This window comes from Salvelinus sp. IW2-2015, linkage group LG10 (genome assembly GCF_002910315.2).
Source record: "Salvelinus sp. IW2-2015 linkage group LG10, ASM291031v2, whole genome shotgun sequence".
Lineage (NCBI taxonomy): Eukaryota > Metazoa > Chordata > Actinopteri > Salmoniformes > Salmonidae > Salvelinus > Salvelinus sp. IW2-2015.
The window spans coordinates 5,871,925-5,899,809 of NC_036850.1; the positions used below are offsets into that span (position 1 = coordinate 5,871,925).

At 41.9% G+C, this 27,885-nt stretch overlaps 1 protein-coding gene across 15 annotated transcripts in view; it reads left to right on the top strand.

The window, feature by feature from the left end:
- Positions 1–607: 607 nt before the first annotated feature.
- madd (MAP-kinase activating death domain) overlaps positions 608–27,885 on the top strand; it is a 79,367-nt gene continuing 52,089 nt past the window's right edge. For 14 of the 15 annotated variants that reach the window (XM_070445322.1, XM_070445323.1, XM_070445330.1 and 11 more), the window contains exons 1-4: positions 609–940; positions 22,714–22,929; positions 23,058–23,696; positions 26,425–26,728. In XM_070445322.1, the coding sequence (XP_070301423.1) occupies positions 22,871–22,929; positions 23,058–23,696; positions 26,425–26,728 (1,002 nt within the window). In that variant the 5' untranslated portion in view covers positions 609–940; positions 22,714–22,870. Of the gene's footprint in view, positions 941–22,713; positions 22,930–23,057; positions 23,697–26,424; positions 26,729–27,885 lie in introns of all 15 variants that reach the window. The other variant, XM_070445331.1, reaches the window with a different exon arrangement.

Sequence of the window (27,885 nt, forward strand, 5' to 3'; positions counted from 1 at the left end):
TTGCGGGACTTTTGACTGTGGGAAATCACCTCCCCTGTCAGCCTACTGTGCGTATTGACATTCATATTGTACTGAAGTGATTTCCCACAGTCAATGTCCTGCAATAAGAGCTACACCGCTAATATCTGTAGCCCTGGATGTCACTGAGCAGACTGATACCTATGGATTGTGGATCAATGAAATGGGGTAAGACTGTACAGTGCAATATCATTATGAATATAAATATCCACAGTAGGCTGACTGAGCCCATAGTCAAAGTCCTACAATAAGAGCTATGATACTAATATTTGTGTAAACTATTCACAGTTCTGTAGGTGTCACTGAGTAGACTGATACCCCATGTCATTGATCCACAAGCTATAGGTAAGGCTGTACAGATAAATAAGTATGCCCCCAATGCAATGATGAAGTCTAATACATCCACAGTGCGATTTCAACTGATTGTTAAATGTATATAACATGCCCACCTTGTTTAACATATTGTCCAAATATTACATGATTCAACTATTTGTATCCGTTTGCATTACTTTCAATTAGGGACTTTTATGTTGAAGACAAACCGCAAATTCCACTATTGTGGCTAGCTTCACATAGGTCTCACAATTGTACAGTCTGCCCCCACCCGCGGAACTCCAGTCCCTGCAGATGATCTGGAGGAAATGTTATGAAGACGGGTTTTATGCCAATAATCATACGTGTGCAAGCAACTAGCATTTCACAGGCTAAAATTAGGTGTGGATTTAAAATACACATTGAAGAGCTGTTGAATCACCATCTCTGGAAAATGGATCCAGGATACTTGTTACACCTCGCTATTTGAAATACGTCTCAATTCATCTCCTCGCTGGCTTTCTTTCTACCACCAACAACATACCAGGCCGACGTCGACGACAGCTAGCGTGTATTGCTAGCCACCTAGCTAACATACTGCTAGCTACTGGTAAGATGTTCTTGCATTTTCAATTCGTATCTTGGTTGATAATTTCACAACTATCACAAATGTGACAACGTCAATGAGTACAGATCGATCAAATATTATATTACTTGCCATGGTAAACAAACTTAAAGATAGACAGTCAGCTACTTATGATAGCTAGCTACCTACGATAGCTGTTAGTTAAATCACTCGTGACGTACGTATACGTGATGGAGTTGTTTGCTCTCTACCTGTCCTGAAGGACGCTGATTATAGATGGTGCTAAACACTGGAACAACAATTACATACGGGTCGTTGTAGATAGAATATCCACGTCCTTATTGCAATTAAACATGGGACTTGTCAACCATTTGGAGGTAACTTTTCCGTTTCACATAATTAAGTCACCTTCACCACTGTCTTCCTTATTCCGTCAAGACAGCGTGAGGTAGTGTCATAGCCTGGTTTGCTGGCTAGATAGAGCTAAACTATGTGTAGCTAGCCGAGAATGGTGCCATTGAGACCCGCATTAGCAGGAACCTCTCTTTATACTTCTATTGGTCAATTTTTAAGCTAGGACTTTAAGCTAGCGCTCCAGTACAGTAAGTGGCGGTAATGCACCATAACATTGGATGCCAACCGCTGATAAACCCCACAGAAGAAGTGACGGGGCAGCAAACCTTAGTTAGTGATGGGGAAACAAAGCTTCCTGAAGCATTGAAGTTTTCACAATATTCTGTCAAATATGTCCATTACTCGAGTCTTTGACCAACACGGTTACTATTGGCACCTGCTGGTCAAAAGAATTTAGAGCAGCCAAATTATTATAGATGAGGTCCCACATCCTGTAAGCGTGTGCGCAAGGTAGCCTTTTTGTCTTCAGGTGGTTGTTCAACGAAACGAAGCTTCGGATGTCATTGATCACATGCTTCTGATAAATTGATACAGTCATCGGCACCCTGCTTTGAAGTACACTTATCGATTGCGACGTGTGCCTCTGAGCTCCAGTATCAAACGTAGCATCACTAGGTAGACAGTGTCCTTTGCCCCGGCCTATCGGCAGGGATGCAAACTAGTCACCTTTTGGCGAAATTCGCCGTTTAGAATCCAAAATAGATGACCTACGTGTTCGTGTAGATCTGACGAGTGATGTGCGTTTGGAGCAATACTGGCTGTATCCAAGGCTCAGCCAATCGTTCACATAACAGAATGCAGCATGCGACTGAAGAGAGAAGAGACAACCGATTTGCAAGTTACAGCATCAGCGCGTGCTCTGGAAAGACAGCAGAGAGTAGGACGGCCGTTTGCCATTTACAGCAGCACGTCCTCTGAATGATAACGAAGAGGTAGGTGTAAAGCCTGTCCATGGAGACGGGGGTGAGAAGGTGATGAAGCGTACTTCATGAGCTGTAACCGAAAAACAACTGGCATTTGGAAAATTTGAGGTGAGGGAGAAGGTGTGGTGGAACAAGTATTGTTAGCATTGTTAATTATCCTGCTAGCTGGATCGAGGCTTAAGCTCGATCTTAAACTGGATGACACTATAGAGGTGAAAGGAACACCACACACTTTCCCTCTTTCTCACTTTTCCAATACAGTGGATAAAAAGGGGTATGCCAGGTGTACTCTCTGCCTGAAAGAGATCAATTATGCCAACAAAGGGCATCATGCTCTGCTGGCACATTGTAGAACAGATGTCCACAGGCAGAAAGTGTACAATGTAATAACCTGCAGTGTAGCCCAATATATTGCTTTTGTTGTGTTGAACTTGACAGTACCACTTGTGTGTAAGTGAGTGGGGATTATTACATTTTTTACTCTGTGAACGTTATTTTTGCACACATGTAGCCTTGTGCACTTATCAATGTCTACTATAGTGGCCACTATAATAGAGCAAAATAGAATGCCTGTTTGTTCCACTTTAAGATGTTTTTTTTACCCAAGTGCAATATTTAGATGTGTGTGGTCACAAGCGTTCTATTATAAAGGCTGTCATGGCTAACTGCAATATTAGTGTATTGTTTTGAGTCTAGTCTAGGCAACAAATAACATCGGGTTGCTTTCTTTACATTTTTCAGCTGTGAGTTAGGTTCACATTAACCACTTTTTATTTTACACACACAGACTGAGCATGTAGAGCATATTCTTTGTTGTTTAATTAGCTAAAACCTGCATTTCCCCCTAGCAGGGATTTTTTCCCACATGTTTCCGTGAAGAAGAAAAAAAGTGTCACCTTTTTGGGCCCTCACCAGTTTGCGTCCCTGATCGGGCACTCCTTTCCGGCAGTTTTGTTAACGATGGCGAGGGCAGGTGTTCGGCATGCGGGAGCGAAGGACACTGTGTGAGCCCTCTAGCTAGCTAGGACTCCTGTACACAGCAGGTGGGAAAGGTAGCTAGCTAGCACACCGGTAGACTGTACTTCACTCCCGCTTGTCTGTTAACAAAGGCGAGGGCAGGTGTTTAGTGAAGGACGCTGGGTGCTACCTAGGTAGCTAACAATAGCTAGGACACCAGTAGAAGGTGTATTTGGCCACCGCCTGTCGAACTGCTTTCCCGCAGTTCTGTCAACAACTGCGAGGGCAGGCGGGAGCAAAGGACACGGTCTTGCACTGTCTAGTGCAGTTGCACGTCAGGCAAATTATGATGACATTGCAAGAATGAGGAAGACGCTCAAGCCTATAGCTTAAATACTTGCATGAGTACTACTCAAGCAGTTTTGCTTGTACTAGTCGGTGTCTTCTTCATTTGATAGAAGGCATAATATAATATTTATTTATTTATTTATTTATTTAACCTTTATTTAACTATATTAGGCCTATGTCTGAATGCTGACACACTAGCCACAACATCAAGATCCGTCCCTTTAGGGACCAAGAGAGAGAGCCACATTTGTTTATTTACTATGAGACCATGGCCAGCCAGCTGGTGTGATGGAGTCATTTTCATGTTTTGAAACACCATCAAGAGCACCAATTTCCAGTGAATGGTGAAAATGCAGTACTTCAGAATATTCCCAACTGTACAGCACTTTTGTGTACCTATGTTTACTGTTTCTAGGTGTCTTTCCGCAGTTTTAGTTTTGTTCGCAGCAAAACTATCAAGACGTTGTCTTGTCCAATAAAGGGACAATCTGGCCAGTTTAAAAATGTGAGGCAACTGCAATAGGCTACATCCTTTCCACCTTGGTTGCAATTCAGTGTTACTGGTAAAAGTTGGTTTGCATGTTGTGTGAATCATATCTCCCCTCAATGCTTACATAACCAGTCAGTGCCTCCTGCAGAGTAGACCGCTCTGACCAGATTCAGCTGTTGCCTTAACCTGTGCCATTATTTAGACTGTGAAGATGATTCGATTTGTGGGGGCTTGCTTTCTCTCACATGGCTCAGTCATTACGCCAGCCTACTCTGATTTCCTGCTCTCCGAGAAAGGAAGGCTTTGATTGCTCGACCCAGATCTCACCTCTTGTCAGATGAGGCAGCTGAGAGGTTTACAGTGTATCTTGTGTTTTGCCAGTGTTGCTGTTGCATTGGTACACTTTGACCTGGAGCTCTAGCTCTGTTACCCCTACCCTAAAATGTGTATTTTCAATAACTCTATTTCAATATGTCACAATGTTAAAATTGTGCAGCTATTGAAACATGGCATGCAACGCATAGTGTACACAGTGACGTACACTATGCATAGTGAAGAAGGGTTATTGGTTTTGGTGGGGAAATTGTGTATGTTGTTAGCTCTGTATGTTGATGCTGGGGGCCTTCACGTCCAGGCCAGATATAAAAACTCTGGTGTTGTCATTTAATGTGGCATACTGAAGGTGGCAGTTACAAATGTTTTGCTATATACTGGACAGAAATACCGGCCTAGCTAGGCCCTAACTATAAACATAAAACAATAAATTGCCCAATCAAAAGGACATTTCTTAATMAGCTTGGCTATGTGGCATTTCCAAACAGAATTTGCTAGTGATGGGGGGGATTGATATTATTTTGGACTAATTTATATTGATACTTTGACTCCAAGTATCGATTAATTTTTATATACACTGAACAAAAATCTAAATGCAACATGTAAAGTGTTGGTTGTATGAGATGAAATAAAGATCCCCGAAATTTTCCATATGCACAAAATGCTTATTTCTCTCAAATTTTATGCACAAATGTGTTGACATCCCTGTTAGTGAGTATTTCTCATTCGCCAAGATAATACATCCACCTGACAGGTGTGGCATATCAAGAAGCTGTTCGATGTGGTTGAGGTCAGGGCTCTGTGCAGGCCAGTCAAGTTCTTCCACACCGATCTCAACAAACCAATTCTGTATGGACCTTGCTTTGTGCATTGTCATGCTGAAACAGGAAAGTGCTTCCCCAAACTGTTGCAACAAAGTTGGAAGCACAGAATTGTCTAGATTGTCATTGTATGCTGTAGCATTAAGATTTCCCTTCACTGGAACTAAGGGACCTTAGCCTAAACCATGAAAAACATCCCCAGACCATTATTCTTCCTTCACCAAACTTTACAGATGGTACGATGCGTTCTCCTGTCATCTGCCAAACCCACTTGAAGATACTAACAAAGTTCTTGAAGTTTTCCATATTGACTGACCTTATCTTAAAGGAACGATGGACTATTGTTTCTCTTTGTTTATTTGAGCTGTTCTTGCCATAATATGGACTTTGTCTTTTACCAAATAGGGCTATCTTTTGTATACCCCCTACCTTGTCACAACACAATTGATTGGCTCAAATGCATTAAGAAGGAAAGAAATTCCACAAATTAACTTTTAACAAGGCACACCTTGAAATGCATTCCAGGTGACTACCTCCATGAAGCTGGTTGAGAGAATGCCAAGAGTGTGCAAGCTGTCCTCAAGGCTGTTTTGAAGAATCTTAAATATAAAAATATATTTTGATTTGTTTAACACTTTTTTTGGTTACTACATGATTCCAAGTGTGTAATTTCATAGTTTTGATGTCTTCACTATGATTCTACAATGTAGAAAATAGTGAAAATAAAGAAAAACCCTTGAATGAGTGTTCTAAAACTTTTGACCGGTAGTGTATTTGGAATGTCAAATAGCAGTATATTTGCAGTATCAAATCGCAATACATATAGAATTGTGAGAATCGCAATATATCTGTTATCGGCAGCTAAGTATTGTGGTAATATTATATCGTGAGGTCCCTGGCGATTCCCAGCCCTAGTTTTTGCCCATAGATTCATTAGAGTTGAATCTAGTGATGCACCTATATGACATTTTTCGCCAATACCGAAATACTTTTAGCTTCCTTTTTAAGCATTCTAGTACAGTTAAATAGTTAACACACACACATGGACGCAGCGGTCTAAATCACTGCATCTCAGTGCAAGAGGCGTCACTACAGTCCCTGGGGTCGAATCCAGGCTGTATCACATCCGGCCGTGATTGGGAGTCCCATAGGGTGGCGCACAATTGGCCCAGCGTCGTCCGGGTTAGGCCATCATTGTAAATAAGAGTTTGTTCTTAACTGACTTGCCGAGTTAAATAAAGGTTACACACACACACACCACACTGACCAAAAGGTTATTTTGTTTGCATTTACGTATGTCCCCATTACAAGTAAAACATTTCTTTCACTTACTTGCTGTGCTGTTTCATTGTTCATTTGTTCAGTCGGTTCATTCTCAACCAGGATTGTTATGGAACGCCGTTTGGGTGTTTGAGTTTCAAAAAATATACTATTTAACACTATTTGACGTGTCAAATAACATAACACTATTTGACGAATCAGGACCTGAATATGACTGCACGTCACATAATAATTTAACGCGTTCATACATTTTATGTAGTTATTACACATTGATTACACTATCACTCGTATTTCATATGTCACAGCGATTCATCGATACGTATGCTATGATGCTGGTAAAGTTGTCTTGCGCCCCTACAATGCTGGCCATAAAAAGAAAAGCTAGCTCATGGATTCAAATAATGTTCTTCCTTCAAATGCATAGCAAAACGACAACTGTTTCAGTAGCTATAGTTAGCTAGCTAAATATATAGCTAGGTGTCATMATCTAAAATAACCCTAATTTATTAAACAGTTATTATTTGATTAATGGTGGTCAGACCCATCTGTGAAGCTAGCCACAATAGTGGCTTTGCGGTTAGCCTTCAAAATAAAAGTATGGCATAATTCTACTATTTGTATTAATTTGCATCACTGTCAATGACATACTTTTATTTTAAAGGCAAGTCACAAATTCCACTTTTGTGACTAATTCTTATTGTGGCTAGCTTCACAACACATAACCCGGTGCGGTCGAGCCTCACTAGCCAGATGAAGCTAGCTGGCTGCTTATAACTTTAGCTTTGGGCAACAGGGTTAAGTAGCTGGCTAGCTATTTATTTTCACAAACTGAAGTTCAATTTTAATAGACGAACAACAATTGGAAACCTAGCTAATACTTAATCACAAGGATTCCTAAATCATTGCTAAGAATAATGAAAAAGACTGCAGTTTCTACTGGTCATTGTTTTCAGGCTGGTTGTATTAGTGCTAGCTAGGTACCAAGAAGTTGCGGTCAAACTAATTATTATTCATTACCAATGCGGTATTGTAAACACATCGTTCGTGTCTGGTGTTTGCTTGTTTGCAGACTTTTTTTGTACAGCTTTGATAGTGGTACTGTTTCTTTTTTGACACGCAAAGACCCAAACGGCGTTACATAGTATGTATGTCGTGAAGCTAACAGCAGTGGCGCTATCACTGTGTAACTCCGGTAGGGCAACATCTGAAAAATTGCGCACTTGGTAGTGTGTTGCGGTGCTCGACCAGTCGGCGAAATCCAACATTACCCACGACGGAGAACGGTTTATTGTCAAGGGCAATGAATTCCATTATCTTGGCTTTAATGGATTTTGCCTTTGAGTTGTCTCGCTGAAATTTTGTTTCTCTTTCGAATGACTGCTCGACTTGTTGACTGCTCGATCCACACAGCAGACATTGTGGGCTAGGTTAGGAATGCTGTGTTGCACGTATAGCTCAACATTTTACCTGGCGTCATTACGTCATGTACCTAGGTTATAGAGGTATGCACGTCAGCTTCGACATTGGTTTTGCACATCGGCGTTAAACTAGACATCGGCCGATACTGATGTTGGCATTTTTAGCTAATATCGTCCGATTCCGATATGTTCACCGATATATCGTGCATCCCAAGTTGAATCCAATTGGAGGAAGGCAGCCTAACAGTGGCTTGTTTCTTGTACAGGTTTGAATTATTTTGTAAATGTTGTCAAGGCCCCTGAGGCATTGAAATTCAGCGGCTGAATATCAGTCTTTTGCAGTCTGTTGTGTGCTACAGGCTGTTTCAGTCATAGCCACTCCAAATGGCAAACTGTTAGAAAATGAATGGCACGAACAGCCTGTATTTCATGTCTCCATCTCCGGGTACAGGTACTATCCAGACGGTCTGGTGCTTTTACTCCATTCTCCGTGGCTATTTCTTTTTGCTGAGCACTTGGGCCTAGTAGGCTAATATTTGAGGATGCCTTTACCCATCAGATCAAACACAACCAACTTTAACATATAGGCTACTGGTAGGCTGATCTGGTTGTGGAGTGTTTGTCTTTCTGGGTGTAGTTTCAAAGGCACCACTTGCAAATGTATCTAGTTTCTAGTGCAGAATGCACCGAGTAGTCCAGATGTAGGTACTGGACTACTTTGTTAAATGATCACGTTGTCTGGCTCTAGATGTAACCTAAGCCTAGTTTGAATTGTAGATGCTAGGTGTAGCTGAGATTTTATCACCATTTAAGAAGGCTACTGGGAACAAGATATAAGCGTGCACAGTTTTTACATGGCCACGTAGATTTGTTATTTGCTGACACTTCACTGCTGAGGTGCATTAGCGCCCACACATTTGTAAGTTAATTATGCTACTCCGAGAAGGAATGTAAACAAACCAGTGAAGGCGGCTCAGGCAATATTTGCTCTGTTATTGATAGGGAGGAAAAGCTAGGCCTACGTACATGCGGTGGCATCTTAAATGAAGATTCTAGACCGTTTATAGGCCTAGTTACTTTGTTGACAATTTATAGTAGTAAGCCTAGTGGGCCTTTTTTGACAACTGAGAATAACCTTCCATGGACATTTGTTTATACCAGCCTTTGACGTCTGCGTAATATTGTAAGGGTATGACCTGAAATTGAGCACGCAATTAAGCTTTATCAATATCCCAGGCCTGTGGGTAGGTAATTAGGTTTTATTGTGAAAGGAGCAACTTAAGAAATGAGCCACAGGCGTCATTGAGGAAATTGAATGAACTAGAGCTGTTGTAATCAAACATTAGGCTACCTTTTCAGTGAATGGCCAGTTATGCCTATTTTAGATCACAGCCTCACTTTTTATGAACCATTTCACATTATTCTTTGAGTCTACTTGAGGTACTTGTCCTCTTCCGTTCTTTGCCTGTCAGGTTTTTTGTTAATGCTTGCCATTTGGTCAGGCCTTGTCCAGAGCCATATATAGGCTACATTCTTCCTGGTTTTTGCTTTGTAGCTGTCATGGTAAATTTCCTAATTTGACCTCATCATATTTTGTAAAATGGCCCATTAGCCTCGATAAGAAAACCTTTGGTGCCGCTGATAACATGGTGCCCTGCTCACTAGCGTTCTCTGATTTAAGAATAGCCGACACACAGCTGCACAAGAAGAAAGCAGAGTTGGGTTGCTATGACGACTATGCTGAATGTTATTACCTCAGGCCGATAGGGCTGTAGGCGGAATAAAAAATGATCGACTGGGAGGCAAGTAGGTCACATGACCAGTTGAGCAAGGACGTTAGACTTCCATTCTCTATCTTTTTAGAGATTTTTCTCTCAGATCCACCTTGTTTTTCACACTCAGTAGGCTAATATTTCCTCAATGAATTATGCCTTAAGCCTAGTTTATACCCTATGTACAGACGCATTGAAGAACTACAAGTAGCTATACACAATGGTGTTGCGTAGGAAACCTACACAGACATGTGCAGCCCCACAATTCATAATTTGACACGAATGCGTACTGTTTTTGTGTTGCGTACGTAATTTAGAAACCAGCCCTAATTCTTTTAGATGGGAAAGGTATGGCAAGCCTAAATAAGTTCAGGAGTAAAAATGTGCTTAAAAAGTAGGCCACAGACTCACTGTGAGCGGAATAATAGCTTTAAACATGATTTTTGAATGACTACCTCATCTCTGTACCCCACACATATAATTATCTGTAAGGCCCCTCAGTTGAGCAGTGAATTTCAAACCCAGATTCAACCACAAAGACCAGGAAGGTTTTCCAATGCCTCGCAAAGAAGGGCTCATATTTGTAGATGGGTAAAAAAAAAAAAACAGTCAATGAATATCACTTTGAGCATGGTGAAGCTATTAATTACATTTTGGATGGTGTATCAATACACCCAGTCACTACAAAGATACAGTTGTCCTTCCTAACTCAGTTGCCGGAGAAGAAGGAAACCATTCTGGGATGTCACCATGAGGCCATTGGTGACTTTTTAAAACACTTACGGCGTTTAACCTCTCTGGGATAGCGTCCCACATGGCCAACATCCAGTGAAAATGCAGATCGCCAAATTCAAATAAATTACTATAAAACTGTAACTTTCATGAAATCACACATGCAATACACCAAATTAAACCTACACTTGTTGTGAATCCAGCCAACGTGTCAGATTTCAAAAAGGCTTTATGACGAAAGCACACCAAATGATTATGTTAGGTCAGTACATAGCCACAGAAAAACACAGCAATTTTTCCAGTCAAAGAGAGGAGTCACAAAAAGCATAAATAGAGATAAAATGAATCACTAATCTTTGATGATCTTCATCAGATGACACTCATAGGACTTCATGTTACACAATACATGTATGTTTTGTTCGATAAAGTTCATATTTATATCCAAAGATCTCAGTTTACATTGGCGCGTTACGTTCAGTAATGTTTTGCTTCCAAAACATCCGGTGATTTTGCAGAGAGCCACATCAATTTACAGAAATACTCATTATAAATGTTGATGAAGATATGTGTTATGCATGGAACTTTAGATAAACTTCTCCTTCATGCAACCGCTGTGTCAGATTTCAAAAAAGCTTTACCGAAAAAGCACACCATGCAATAATCTGAGTACAGCGCTCAGAGCCCAGCAAGCCAAAGAGATATCCGCCATGTTGTGGAGTCAACAAAGTCAGAAAGAGCATTATAAATATTCACTTACCTTTGATGATCTTCATCAGAATGCACTCCCAGGAATCCCAGTTCCACAATAAATGTTTGATTTGTTAGATAAAGTCCATCATTTATGTCCAAACACCTCCTTTTGTTCGCGCGTTTAGTACACAATCCAAACTGCCGACGYGCTGGCAGGTCCAGGCGAAAAGTCATATTACAGTCCGTAGAAACATGTCAAACTAAGTATAGAATCAATCTTTAGGATGTTTTTATCATAAATCTTCAATAATGTTCCAACCGGAGAATTCCTTTGTCTTCAGAAATGCGATGGAACACAAGCTACCTCATGTGAATTCGCGTGACCAGCTCGTGACACTCTGCCAGACCTCTGACTCAATCCCCTCTCATTCCCCCCTCCTTTATAGTAGAGGCATCAAACAAGGTTCTAAAGACTGTTGACATCTAGTGGAAGCCTTAGGAAGTGCAACATGACCCCATTTCCACTGTATCTTGGATAGGCAAAGAGTTGAAACACTACAAACCTCAGATTTCCCACTTCCTGGTTGGATTTTTTCTCAGGGTTTTGCCTGCCATATGAGTTCTGTTTATACTCACAGACATCATTCAAACAGTTTTAGAAACTTCAGAGTTTTCTATCCAAATATACTAATTATATGCATATTTTAGCTTTTAGGACAGAGTAGCAGGCAGTTTACTCTGGGCATCTTTTTATCCAAGCTACTAAAGAAGTTAATGGCTGTAGTTACTCCACAATACTAACTTAAACGACAGAGTGAAAAGAAGGAAGACTGTACAGAATAAACTATTTCCAAAACATGCATCCTGTTTGCAATCAGGCACTAAAGTAAAACTGCAAAGAATATGTCAAAGAAATTAACTTTATGTCCTCAATACCAAGCATTATGTTTGGGGCAAACACAACACCTCTCTTCATATTTTCAAGCATGGTAGTGGATGCGTCATGTAATGGACATGCTTGTCATTGGCAAGGACTAGGTTTTTTTAAGGATAAAAAGAAACAGAATAGAGCCAAACACAGGCAAAATCCTAGAGGGAAAACCTGGTTTAGTCTGCTTTCCAACAGACACTGGAAGATTAATTCATCTTTTCAGCAGGGCAATAACCATTTATTTTTTAACATAATTTACTATGTAGCTAATATTGTTTTAATTAGAACAATTTTGATAAAGGGGGTGGATTACACCAAGATGGGTGCCCTAGTTTTTTGATGTTGTCATGTGGAGGTCCGTGCTCTCGATTTTTATGATTTTTCACAATTCTGTATGTATTGTGATTTTATTGCGATTCGATGTTCCAAACATATTGCTCACCATATGTCTGCTGCAGAGGGACCAGAGAGCCATGAGAGAACGAGTTTTGATTAGTCATGGCGGAAATGAGGGTTGAAAACAAATTGTGCTCCCTATTTAAAAGGGATATGGAGAACAAGCTATGACGGACAAGTACTGGAGTTTAATATAACATAATGCAGAGCTGTGGTAAGTGTCCACTTTGAGAGCGCACACTACTAGATGGGGTTGGGTTGTCTGTCAATTAGGCTATAGTTTACCTTTGTTTGTATTGTCTCCTGACTCTCCAATTACTCCTCTGATGGGTGCTGTAGCACTGGTTTTAGACTACAGTCCTCGATTCCACATGTCAGACACACACCTCCATTAAGTTGATTCAGTCTCTTTTAGTATGTTAAAATCTGTCCTGTAGCCTAAACGGTACTTGGAGACATGTTTATGTCTTGTGGTATTTACTATCCAAATGGCCCATTACTGGTAACTTACTATGTCATCCCAGCTATCAATCTCCGATCTCTGTCCACAGGTTGATTTGTGAGCTATTTTGCCTCTTAGCAAAAACTGCTATACGAGCAGAAGTGTCTGCACTAATCACTGAATCATGCCTTCATTTCCACCTCATTGCCAACGAGGCAGATTGATTGTTTTGCTGGTTCGAGAGCTGCGAGAGACTTGCAGCCCGAGCGATTCTCCACAAGCAGGATCTAATCAGAGTATTTCATTATATTATAGTAGTATTCATCTTATCGAAATGTGTTGTATTGGAAGAGGAGTACTAGGTGTTTGAATGTGACACAATGTGACCTATAGCCTATGATACAAAATAAACTCACTGGTCCATTTCCTGATTTTATGTTGAATTGCAATGTGTATTTTGAATTCCTACATCTTAGTCATGGGTTGGTGAAGTTGTAAAGGTGGATGTGGAGAAAGCTTATTTCCACATTTCATATCCTCTGTCCTTTGGGCTACATCTCCATAAATCCTTAGCTAGATTACTTCTCATGCTCTCAAACACTTGAGTTTGCAGTCCTCACGACAGATTATTTGACACACCTGATCTGTCTTCTGTGAGATAATTGCAGTACTGTAGCTCAGCAAATGCCCTCTCTAGGGTTAGATAAGTGCCTCGTCAGATGGGCCTATAATTCAACATCAGCACAGTTTTTCTGGGAATACTAGATACCTGTTAGGCATACCAGAATGCCACGGGCCTTGCAGGCATCACTTTGTGGTGTCATGCACAATGAATTTAGCTCGCTTTAAGTAACTGTCCAGTGTTTCCATATTTCTATGAAGTATACAATATGAGTGAAATAGTTTTCCTTCCATTTACATATTTTTTTTGTTAATCAGCTTTTCTGTGTTGGAATGGTTAGGGCGTACCACAACAACAGAATGGTGTGGGTGTACAACGGTTATAAAAAATATGAGTGCGAGTTAGGGCCGTCCTCCAAAAAATCCCCCAACCAAGAGTCGTCTGTTCTGTTACCGAAATCCTTCATTTGTTTAGGAAAAACATTCCCTAWTCCCTCAACCCTTGCTCTCTTTACGTGACAAATGTATCCAACGCAAATACCACTTAGCACAGGACTAGTATTACTAGAGAACGATTATAGATACAGAGTATAATTACAGTATAGGTGATAGGGCCACACTGATAATTCTTCCAGAGAAGACAAACAGCARGAMAATGACCCTAAGCATACTGATAAAGCAACACTCGAGTGGTTAAAGGGGAAACATTTACATGTCTTGGAATGGCCTAGTCAAAGCCCAGGCCTCAATCCAATTGAGAGTCTGTGGTATGACTTAAAGATTGCTGTACACCAGCAGAACCCCTTGAAGGAGCTGGAGCAGTTTTGCCTTGAAGAATGAGAAAAAATCTCAGTGGCTAGATGTGCCAAGCTTATAGAGAGAGACATGACCCAAGAGACTTGCAGCTGTAGTTGCTGCATAAGGTGTCTCTACAAAGTATTGACTTTGGGGGGGGTGAATAGTTATGTACGCTCAAGTTTTCAGTTTTTTTGTCTTATTTCTTGTTTCACAATAAAAAAATGTTTTGCATCTTCAAAGTCGTAGGCATGTTGTCTAATTCAAATGATACAAACCCCTCAATCTATTTTAATTCCAGGTTGTAAGGCAACAAAATAGGAAATGCCAAGSGGGGTGAATACTTTTGCAAGCCACTGTAAGTATTCAGACCCTTTACTCAGTACTTTGTTGAAGCACCTTTGGCAGCGATTACAGCCTCGAGTCTTCTTGGGTATGATGCTACAAGCTTAGCACACCTGTATTTGGGGAGTTTCTCCCATACCTCTCTGCAGATCCTCTCAAGCTCTGTCAGGTTGGATGGGGAGCGTTGCTGCACAGCTATTTTCAGGTCTCTCCAGAGATGTTCGATCGGGTTCAAATCCAGGCTCTGGCTAGGCCACTCAAAGACATTCAGAGACTCCTGCGYTGTCTTGGCTGTGTGCTTGTTGTCCTGTTGGAAGGTSAACCTTCGCCCCAGTCTGAGGTCCTGAGCGCTCTGGAGCAGGTTTTCATCAAGGATCTCTCTGTACTTTGCTCTGTTCATCTTTGCCTCGATCCTGACTAGTCTCCCAGTCCCTGCTGCTAAAAAACATCCCCACAGCATGATGCTGCCACCACCATGGTGCCAGCTTTCCTCCAGACATGACGCTTGGCATTCAGGCCAAAGTGTTCAAGCTTGGTTTCATCAGACCAGAGAATCTTGCTTCTCATGGTCAGAGTCTTTAGGTGCCTTTTGGCAATACCCAAGCGGGCTGTCATGTGCCTTTTACTGAGGAGTGGCYTCCGTCTGGCCTGATTGGTGGAGCGCTGCAGAGATGGTTGTCCTTATGGAAGATTCTCCCATCTCCACAGAGGAACTCTAGAGCTATGTGAGTGACCATTGGGTGACCATTTTGGCCGTCTCCCTGCCTTTCTCCCCCAATTGCTCAGTTTGGCCGGGCGGCCAGCTCGAGGAAGTCTTGGTGGTTCCAAACTTGGAGGCCACTGTGTTCTTGGGGACCAAGGATGATCAATGGAACCAGGATGCACCTGAGCTCAATTTCGAGTCTCATAACAAAGGGTCTGATTACTTTCTGAAGGCAGTGTGTGTGTGTGTGTGTGTGTGTGTGTGTGTGTGTGTGTGTGAGACTAGGAATACTTACTGTTGTTGTAACTGTCATTCTTGCTCTATTCTTGTTACATGTCTTGCCTAAGCAATACTTAATTTCATATGTCAGGCAGCTGTGTTTTTTTTCTTGTGTGCTTTTGTTTAGTACTAAATTGCAAAATAAAATTCTTTCAAATAAAATATTTTTAAAAAGAACATGTACTGTCAATATGATATACAAATATCAGAGAAAGTAAATGCATATACAGTGGGGAGAACAAGTATTTTATACACTGTCGATTTTGCAGGTTTTCCTACTTACAAAGCATGTAGAGGTCTGTAATTWTTTTTATCATWGGTACACTTCAACTGTGAGAGACGGAWTCTAAAACAAAAATCCAGAAAATCACATTGTATGATTTTTAAGTAATTAATTTGCATTTTATTGCATGACATAAGTATATACTGTCTATATACTACATGGAACTATCTGGGAAAATATAGGCATGTACTCTAAATATACAGTACCAGTCCAAAGATTGGACACAGCTACTCATTCAAGGGGTTTTCTTTATTTGTACCATTTTCTTGTAGAATAATAGTGAAGATATCAAAACTATGAAATGACACATATGGAATCATGTAGTAACCAAGAAAGTGTTATACAAATATATTTTATATTTGAGATTATTTAAAGTAGCTACCCTTTGCCTTGATGACACTTTGATGACACACTTGACATTCTCTCAACCAGCTTCATGAGGTAGTCACCTGGATTGCATTTCAATTAACTGGTGTGCCTTAAGTTATTTTGTGGAATTTACTTCCTCAATGCGTTTGAGCCAATCAGTTGTGTTGTGACAAGGTAGGGGGGTATACAAAAGATAGCCATATTTYGTAAAAKACCATATTTATTTTCCATATTTCTGGCAAGAACAGCTCAAATAAGCAAAGAGAAAACAGTCCATCATTACTTTAAGACATGAAGGTCAGTCAATMCGGAACATTTCAWGAACTTTGAAAGTTTCTTCAAGTGCAGTCGCAAAAACCATCAAGCGCTATGATGAAACTGGCTCTCATGAGGACCGCCACAGGAATGGAAGACCCAGAGTTACCTCTGCTGCAGAGRATAAGTTCATTAGAGTTAMCAGCCTCAGAAATTGMAGCCCAAATAAATGCTTCAGAGTTCAAGTAACAGACACATCTCAACATCAGCTGTTMAGAGGAGACTGTGAGTCAGACCTTCATGGTCGAATTGCTACAAACAAACCACTACTAAAGGACACTGAACCAGGTTTTCCTCTAGGATTTTGCCTGTGCTTAGCTCTTTTCTGTTTCTKTTAATCCTAAAAAATGTACTAGTCCTTGTCGATGACTAGCATACCCATAACCTGATGCAGCCACCACCTTGGTTGAAAATATGAAGAGTAGTACTCAGTGATGTGCTGGATTTGCCCCAAACCTAACGCTTTGTATTGAGGACATAGTTTATTTCTTTGTCACATTTTTTGCAGTTTTACTTYAGTCCCTTGCAAATATTATGCATGTTTTGAAATATTTGTATTATGTACKGGCTTCCTTCTTTTCACTCTGTTATTTAGGTTAGTRTTGTGGAGTAACTACAATGTTGTTGATCCACCCTCAGATTTCTCTTATCACAGCCAATATACYSTGTAACTGTTTTAAARTCACCATTGGCCTCATTGTGAAATCCCTGAGCGGTTTCCTTCTTTTCCGGCAACTGAGCTAGGAAGGACGCCTGTATCTTTGTAGTTACTAGGTGTACTGATACACCATCCACAGCGTAATTTATAATTTCACCATGCTCAAATGGATATTCAATGTCTACTTTTTTTGGTATTTTACTCATCTAGCGATAGATGCCCTTTGCTAGGCATTGGAAAACCTCCCTGGTCTTTGTGGTTTAATCTGTGTTTGAAATTTTACTGCTCAACTGAGGGACCTTTACAGATAATTATATGTGTGGGGTACAGAGATGAGGTAGTCATTCAAAAATCATGTTTAAAGTTATTAGAGTACAGTACAGTACAGTGTGGCAGATTTTTTTTTTTAAAGCACATTTTCACTCCTGAACTTATTTAGGCTTGCCATAACAAAGGTGTTGAATACTTATTGAATTTGTAAAAATGTCTTAACATAATTCCGTTTTGACTTTATGAGGTATTCTGTGTAGGCCAGTGACAAAATCTCAATTTAATCMATTTTAAATTCAGGCTGAAACACAACAAAAAATTGAAAAAGTCAAGGTGTGTGAATACTTTCTGAAGGCACTGTATATAAATGAAGGCATGGCATGTTGCACAAGCCCTGCGGTTTTAAAATGGCTGTGTCCCGATGTGAATTTGCGCATGTTTAGAGCGCCACCATTAGGTAAAAGATCAACAACAACAATTTTTTTTATTTTTTTTTTGTCCTTTTGAACAGTAATTGGCTTCCAAATCTCTTGTCTCTTAATTAAGACACAAACAAAACAATTTTTACATCTTAGTTTTGGGTTTTGTAGTAATCCTATTGTTTCTGACACCTTTATCAGAATCTCACAGTTCTTCCCTTTCTAAATGTACTAGGCAGGTGTTTGTAGAAATCATAGTTTTGAAACTGAAATGTACTTTATGAGGGTAGTATAGAATATTGGGGCTCTTTGTTTGTTTCTAGAGCAAGGCTAATCCTTGCAGGCTTGATTGCGCCCGCCCAGTTGACTGAGTGTCTCATGCTGATGTCTCATCCACTTCTGAAGGGTTTTGCCAGATTCGCTGGCTGTGCGCTGGGGTAACTGAAGGACACACACACACACACACACCGCAGTGTAGGTCTGCCATATGAGGATATAACATAGCCACGGAAYCTTGCCTTTTTATTGGTTAGTTTGCCTCTAACAGTCACCATTGTTAGTTCTCAAAGATTTTATTATTTTAATATATATATGTATGTGTGTACAGTTGAAGTCGGAAGTTTACATACACCTTAGCCAAATACATTTCGACTCAGTTTTTCACAATTCCTGACATTTAATCCAAGTAAAAATTCTCTGTTTTAGGTCAGTTAGTATCACCACTTTATTTTTTAAGAATGTGAAATGTCAGAAAAATAGTAGAGAGAATGATTTATTTCAGCTTTTATTTCTTTCATCACATTCCAGTGGGTGTCAGAAGTTTACATAACTCAATTAGTATTTGGTAGCTTTGCCTTTAAAATTGTTTAACTTGGGCAAACGTTTTCGGGTAGCCTTTTCACAAGCTTCTCACAATAAATTGGGTGAATTTTGGCCCATTCCTACTGACAGAGCTGGTGTAACTGAGTCAGTTTGTACGCCTCCTTGCTCGCATACGCTTTTCAGTTTGCCCACAAATGTTCTATAGGATTGAGGTCAGGGCTTGTGATGGCACTTCAATTCCTTGACCTTGTTTTCCTTAAGCCATTTTTGCCACAACTTTGGAAGTATTTATTTATTTATTTTATTTATTTTACCGTTATTTTACCAGGTAAGTTGACTGAGAACACGTTCTCATTTGCAGCAACGACCTGGGAATAGTTACAGGGGAGAGGAGGGGGATGAATGAGCAATTGTAAACTGAGGGATGCTTGGGGTCATTGTCCATTTGGAAGACCCATTTGCGACCAAACTTTATCTTCCTGACTGATGTCTTGAGATGTTGCTTAAATATATCCACATAATTTCCTGCCTCATGATGCCATCTATTTTGTGAAGTGCACCAGTCCTCCTGCAGCAAAGCACCCCACCAACATGATGCTGCCACCCCTGCGCTTCACGGTTGGGATGGTGTTCTTCGGCTTGCAAGCCTCCCCCTTTTTCCTCCAAACATAACGATGGTCATTATGGCCAAACAGTTCTATTTTTTGTTTTCATCAGACCAGAGGACATTTCACCAAAAGTACAATCTTTTGTCCTCATGTGCAGTTGCAAAACGTAGTCTGGCTCTTTTATGGCGGTTTTGGAGCAGTGGCTTCTTCCTTGCTGAGCGGCCTTTCAGGTTATGTCACTATAGGATTAGTTTTACTGTGGATATAGATACTTTTGTACCTGTTTCCTCCAGCATCTTCACAAGGTCCTTTGCTGTTGTTCTGGATTGATTTAAACTTTTCGCACCAATGTATGTTAATCTCTAGGAGACAGAACGCGTCGCCTTCCTGAGCGGTATGACGGCTGCTTGGCCCATGGTGTTTATACTTGTGTACTATTGTTTGTACAGGTCTACAATTGGCTGATTTATTTTCTTTTTTCCCCCATGATGTCAAGCAAAGAAGCACTGAGTTTGAAGGTAGGCTTTGAAATACACCTCCAATTGACTCAAATGATGTCAATTAGCCTATCTGAAGCTTCTAAAGCCATGGCATCATTTTCTGGATTTTTCCAAGCTGTTTAAAGGCACAGTCAACTTAGTGTATGTAAACTTCTGACCCACTGGAATTGTGATACAGTGAATTAAAGTGAAATAATCTGTTTATAAACAATTGTTGGAAAAATGACTTGTGTCATGCACAAAGTAGATGTCCTAACTGACTTGCCAAAAGTATAGTTTGTTAACAAGAAATTTGTGGAGTGGTTGAAAAATGAGTTTTAATGACTCCAACTTAAGTGTATGTAAACTTCCGACTTCAACTGTGTGTGTGTATATATATATATATATATATATATATATATATATATATATATACCATGCTCAAAAAATAAAGGGAACACTTAAACAACACAATGTAACTCCAAGTCAATACAACTTCTGTGAAATCAAACTGTCCACTTAGGAAGCAACACTGATTGACAATAATTTCACATGCTGTTGTGCAAATGGAATAGACAAAAGGTGGAAATTATAGGCAATTTGCAAGACACCCCCAATAAAGGAGTGGTTCTGCAGGTGGTGACCACAGACCACTTCTCAGTCCTATGCTTCCTGGCTGATGTTTTGGTCATTTTTGAATGCTGGCGGTGCTTTCACTCTAGTGGTAGCATGAGACGGGAGTCTACAACCCACACAAGTGGCTCAGGTAGTGCAGCTCATCCAGGATGGCACATCAATGCGAGCTGTGGCAAGAAGGTTTGCTGTGTCTGTCAGCGTAGTGTCCAGAGCATGGAGGCGCTACCAGGAGACAGGCCAGTACATCAGGAGACGTGGAGGAGGGCAAAACAACCCAGCAGAAGGACCGCTACCTCCGCCTTTGTGCAAGGAGGAGCACTGCCAGAGCCCTGCAAAATGACCTCCAGCAGGCCATAATCACACTGGAAGTTGCATTATAAAGCAACTTCCAAAGGCCTTTAACAACCATTTTGCTATTGTAAAATCAGTTACTACACATTAGTTACTACAAAAACTGGATGCCAAGTGTTCCTCTATTACCTTATGTCTCGCTCATTATGAAAATATATTTGTTTGGTCATTTTGAAGCTGCAAAAGTGGTGCTAGGTTCTAATTATCAGAGTAAGAACTTGACGGACACTATGAAAGCTTAAACAAGTTTATTCTTCCCAAAGGATCGAGCAGCTGAATCGACAAAACATGTTTACAATAGTGGTGGTATTTGTATCTCCTTTGTTTTGTTGACGTTCAGTGAGAGGTTATTTTCCTGACACCACACTCCCGAGGGCCTCACCACTCCCTGTGGCGTCCTGTCGTTGTTGGTAATCAAGCCTACCACTGTAGTGTCGTCTGTAAACTTGATTATTGAGTTGGAGCAAAGAAGTTGTTTAATTTGTCTGGGAGCGAGACGTCGATGTCCGCGACGGGGCTGGTTTTTCTTTTGTAATCCATGATTGTCTGTAGACCCTGCCACATACGTCTCGTGTTTGAGCTGTTGAATTGTGACTCTACTTTGTCTCTATACTGACGCTTTGCTTGTTTGTTTGCTTTGCGGAGGGAATAGCTACACTATTTGTATTCGGTCATGTTTCCAGTCGCCTTGCCGTGATTAAAAGCTATCCTAGCAAGAAACTGATATCCTAGCAAGAAACCATGTTGATATAGCAATGCTCCAAGAAACACACCTGGTTCAAAAGGACTCGCATAGARTAGAGAACCATTTGTACAAACTGGCTGCTTTTTCATCAGCCCCAAACAAAACTAAARGTGTAATCGTAATGATGCATAAAGGCTAACTAACTAAAAAGTTGGTTACAAAAAAGAGACAACTGATCATAGATTCTTAAGATATTTGCCCGGGGGCGACATATTACCAATGGTAATTGTCCGCACTGCTGAGGTGGGGTGGGAACTCTCTTTTCTGTAGAGTCTGTGAAACTACATGGCACACGCTACCTCAAATTAGTCATTTTTAACAGACGTGTTCAAGTTGTCATAGCAGTATTAGCTAGACGAGCTTGAATGACAAACAAATGGTTAAACAAATAAGCCTTGTGTGGTTAGCTGATTTTTCAATTTACCGTCAGTTTTAGGCAATAGATTTCCATTCAAAACATTTACAATTACCCTTGCTACTTTAGCCTTGTTCACACTGCAGGCCTTAATGCTCAAATCAGTTTTGTTTTTCAAATCCGTTTTGGAATGCTGCCTGTTCAAACAGTAAGTTACAAGTGATCAAATTGCATTTGTGTGTATTCAGACCTCAGTCATTTGCTGACGTGGCTGTGCTAGTTGTCATAGTAACGACGGGTGTGTGCAGTGTTGTAGGTTGACTGGTGGTGGTGATTGTGCTTCCTATCACTCAGAAGTGATGTAGCAAGCTAAGCTAACTTTCAAAACGAGTCCTTTTTGGCTAACCACAGCATTCAACTACCTAGCTAGGTAGCTGTTCAGCTTTGAAGCACATTCACAATTTTTTTTGTTAGCAATTAACAAGCAAGTTAGCTACCACATGTTMTTGTCAAACTGTCAACAGAGTAGCTAGAAAGCAACAAAATATGCCAAATAACGATCTAAAAAACACTTGAGGGCAAATAAATCGCATGGCCAGGACTCAGATTTGTATGTGGCTTGAAATATCCCATTCCATGTGCTTTTTGGCTGTTCAGACTGCAGGAAAAATGAAATATTTGAATTGGATGTGCCAAAAAATAGGTTGAGAGTCACTTCAAACTACCAGTGTGAACAAGGCTTTAGTGAAGGAATAAAGCTGATAACCGTAACATACTAMATTTTCTTGTTTTGCAGGTTTCCCCATTTCTTTTCTCAGGTGTCCACAATGACAACTAACGTCCTGCATGCTCCWCCCACACCTAGCCCTGCCTCTTCGTGATTGAACAGCTGCTRACTGACCAGAGAGGTGAAAAATGTCTGTGTTGCCATGACTTAAAGACATCAATCAAAGATGGAGAAAAAGAAAATGTGCCCCCGTCTTCTGGACTACCTGGTGGTGGTCGGAGCCAGGTGAGGACTTCATAGGGTTGGTTGGGAGATAACTGATTTCTACTACCTCACATTATATCTTTAGGCCTTTGTTTTTTTAAATTCAAGACTGTTTCTAATGCCCATTCTCCCTCCATGCTACCTTGCAGGCAGCCCAGCACTGACAGCGGATCCCAGACCCCCCAGCTCCTCCGTCGCTACCCGCTGGAGGACCACCCAGACTTCCCTCTGTCCCCGGACGTGGTCTTCTTCTGTCAGCCTGAGGGATGCCAGAGCATCCGGCAGCGCCGGGTCAGCCTGCGAGACGACGCCTCCTTCGTCTTCGCACTCACTGACAAAGACTCGGGCATCACGCGCTATGGTATCTGCGTCAACTTCTACCGCTCCTTCCAGCGAGGGGGGCACCGCCGTGACAAGGCGGGTAGCGGTGGAACGGTGGCGCAGACAGCGGAAGCGACCAGCGAGGGTTCCGATGGCAGCGGTGGCTGCACCACTGCCTCCACGTTGCCGACGCCTGCCAGTGCTGACACAACAACCACACCTGTGCCAGGCACGGAGCCGGGACCACCCGGTGGCGAGCCAAATGCCGGCAGGTCCCCTCGGCACAAACGCAGCACTGCCAAGATGGTCAGTCGGAACCGCGACAGCACGCTGACCTCGCTGTGCATGATCAGCCACTACCCCTTTTTCTCCACCTTTAGGGAGTGCCTGTACATCCTTAAGAGAATGGTGGACTGCTGCAGCCACAGGTTGACCCAGCGTGCCGGCCTGGCCCGCGCAACTCAGAGGTGAGACCTATGCATAGTGCCAGGCTTATCAAACGATGGAGCCCCCTGGTTTCCATTTCTTTCAGGAGATTTAGTTGAGTAAATTCACAACGTTGCTAAAACTATCCTAAAACTACCCAGGCCAGAACACTTCCAACCGCAGTACTAACCACCCTCATGATATTTAATGGACAAGATAGAATTGCCCCACTCATTCTATTTTAAAACAACACTGTGGTCTGAAATGCCGGAGGATTCAATTCTTGGAAGTGAAATGGACACTGGACAGTGAGAAACTTGTGGTAGTGTCGTCAGTGAGTCAGCAGGGCCTTGCCTTATCCCCTATTGTGGGGTCTCCTAACAAATGTTGCAGGAAATGTGTGGTTCCCCTGCTCTCGAAGACACACACACACACACACACACACACACACACACACACACACACACACACACACACACACACACATGGCCTATCATGCTGCTGTCAGCTGGTGTTCATGCAAGGCAATCGATGAAGATCCGTGAACATTGTGTGCATGCATCTTTACGCACACAGGATATTGAGACATTCCCATGCAAAGCATTTCGTTTTACATGCAATAATGTTTATTATTTTTGCGAGTTCTATTATGTTTTCTTAGAGATATGTAACGATCAACACCACAATATTGTCTGCCCAGACAATAGTAACAATTGTCCCTCCAGTAACAATTGTAGCTCAGCTCCATGAAAAGCACAGCATAACCAATTCCTGTGTGTAGTAGTAGTAGTAGTAGTAGTAGTAGTAGTAGCAGCAGATGTCGGTAAACAACAGTACCCTATCAGAAGCAGAGGGGAGTAAAGCACAGATAGAGCTGTAAAGATGCTTCTGCTTCGGGTTAATGAAGACCTCACTCACTGTCGTGACATTTTCCCTGGTCTGTGTATAGCGCGGTGACGAAGACCGAGAGAGAGACCCAGGGATTTAAATACAATTTAAAAAAATGGTAGCACTTGTGCTCCTAACTTCAAAAAGTTAGGAGCACCACATCAATCTTAGGAGCACCAGAAAAATAGATTTGTAAATTGATTCAGATATAGCCTGCATTGGGCCTATATAAATCCTACTTACTTTTGAAGCACAGCTCCTGAAAAATATATCACCTTTTCTTTCTTTCTGTGCAACCAAATGTTTGCATATACTGGTAAAGTTACCAGGTTGGTACTAGGGCCGCACGATAATATGGGGGGAAAAAATATCATTGTGATTTTTCAACCGAATCTTGTAATTTGACTTGCGATATAGTTCAAAACACTTGGGTGAACTGTTAGAATTTTGAATAGTATTTATATGATTCCATGGTTGGTGTTGTTTGGCATGACAACAAATTAAAAAGCCAGCTAGGAGTTATGACAGGGTGGGAACCAACGTGTTGGTCAGTGTTTCCCAGGGGACCCTAATCACATTTAACTAGATGCTGCATTTGGACAAAGATTTTAGAATAGGCTATCTGATTCAGAACATGCCGTTGCACAAACAACATGCTGATCTACACCACCACTGGTAACAACCTGTATGAAAGCTAATGTTTGCTTTGCCCTAGCATGAGCTTTTAGCTAAATGGCATTTTAGCTAGCTAGTTAGCGATCAGCATTAGCATTATTGCCAGCTTCCTTAGACTAACTTGGGTTTTGCAGAGGGCAAGATACACAAAGTAATCGTATAATAGAGAAGACATGTAGTTTCATATTTAGAAACAGCCTGGAAAGCGCCATCGTTCTTGTTTTGGAGTGTGGAGTGTATGAATTGACACCATGCTGAGAGAGAAAAAACGGCTGTGGAGCTTGGTGTGTGTGTGTGTGTGGTTCGGGAACTGGAAGCAAGCAGATGCAGGAGGCAGTCTTATTTGAGCAGTGTAGAGAAGTGTTGCGGTGAAATACTGTTAGACATTTATTTATTTGTGATTTTCTTTTAGTCGCGCTGGTGCTCCCAAAATAAAACCCCAGGTCGTACAGCAAAATATTTAGTCGTATATGCGTCCAAATTGCGCACACTTTAGAGCCCTAGCCGTGCTGCCTTACATAACACTGTGAGGATCTACTGCGTTGCGGGCTGCTGCGGCGCACACACACACATAGTCACACAGGCGCACAGACAAACACGCACACAGTCACACTTACACACTCCCTGAAGTCTATGACGTGCGCACACACATTCACACACAGCGCTCGCCTGACAGATTGAGGTCTCTGACTGCCTTCAGGGAGCAGCTGCAGTGGGCGGCGGCCCGGGGCGAGCTCTGACGAGCTAATGATTAATCTCCCTTCCTAGCCAACAGACGCCAGGCAATTGCAAAGAGGGTTTGATGCCGCCACGTTGTGTGTACAGGTGTGTAAGTTCAGAGTGGAGGGCTGTCGACATATCGGCGGCTCATATCGGCGTCTTGTTTGCTCATTACACATTGACAACGTACAGTAGAATGCAGAGGGAAGGCTGTTTTGTCTGTGTAAATGTAGTTAAAAGGCTTTGATGATGTAGCACTCACTTAATATTAGAATAATGTATGTGGACAGGTGGTGTTGCGGTACGGTTTGATTGGGTGGATTATCTCGCAGGATATGCTTTTATCACCTGTTGAGAAGTATGATTGTAATATGATTTGTTGACTGTCTCCTGTCAGGGACACCATTTCCCTCTGCATGTAACAGAGGCCTCTACATGTGTATCTAAACTGTCAGTTTGTTGACTGACTTGTCATTCTGCCATCAGGGACACCATGTGGCGCGTGTTCACGGGGGCCCTGTTGGTGGAGGAGAAGGGCAGCCAGCTGCTGGCTGACCTGCGGGAGATCGAGTCCTGGGTCTACCGCCTCCTGCGCTCCCCGGTGCCCGTGGCGGGCCAACGGCGCGTAGATGTGGAGGTGCTGCCCCACGAGATGCAGCCGGCACTCACCTTYGCCCTGCCCGACAACTCTCGCTTCTCCATGGTGGACTTCCCCCTGCACCTGCCCCTGGAGTTGCTGGGTGTGGACGCCTGCCTCATGGTGCTCAGCTGCATCCTGCTGGAGCACAAGGTTAGGGGAAAGGGTGGACGTTTTRAATGGAGTTTACCCTGAGAACTGAGTAGTTATTTAGGATGCAAAATGATTTGCAAATCAGTCAGTTGGTGCAGTCGGTGATCAGCGACTCAGGAGAATTTATGTTCTCAAACAACTCTGGGTGCGTTCGAAATTTCAGCCGACTTTAAAGGCAAGTCGAGACTGACTGATCTACAAATCACCTTGCATCATAAATAACTACTCAATATTATTTGTTTATCAGTCAGTCACAATTAACCCATGATACATCAAGCTTTTGATACTGTCGAGCACGGCCTCTGCCTTAAATAAGGCTATTGCTCAGTCACAAATCAACCCATTTGCCTCCTAGGTGTGTCAGTGGAATGAGTGCTGTTGTGTGTGTGTGTCCCTGGCATCAACAGCTAAACTCAGCAACAACAAAAAAAGTCCTCTCACTGTCAACTGCGTTTATTTTCAGCAAACTTAATATGTGTAAATATTTGTATGAACATAACAAGATTCAACAACCGAGACATAAACTGAACAAGTTCCACAGACATGTGACTAACAGAAATTGAATAATGTTTGCCTGAACAAAGGGGGGATGGGTCAAAATCAAAAGTAACAATCAGTATCTGGTGTGGCCACCAGCTGCATTAAGTACTGCAGTGCATCTCCTCCTCATTGTCTGCACATTGTCTGCAAGTTCCTGGACATTTCTGGGGAGGAATGGCCCTAGCCCTCACCCTCCAATCCATCAGGTCCCAGATGTGCTCAATAGGATTCAGATCCAGGCTCTTGGCAGAACACTGACATTGTTGCAGTGTCTTGCAGGAAATCTCGCACACAACGAGCAGTATGGCTGGTGCATTGTCATGCTGGAGCGTCATGTCAGGATGAGCCTGCAGGGAGGGTATCACATGAGGGAGGCGGATGTCTTCCCTGTAACGCACAGCGTTGAGATTGCCAGCAATGACAACAAGCTCAGTCCGATGATGCTCTGACACACCGCCCCAGACCATGAAGGACCCTCCACCTCCAAATCGATCCCGCTCCAGAGTACAGGCCTCGGTGTAACGCTTATTCCTTCAACGATAAACGCAAATCCGGCCATCACCCCTGGTGAGACAAAACCGCGACTCATCAGTGAAGAGCACTTTTTGCCAGTCCTG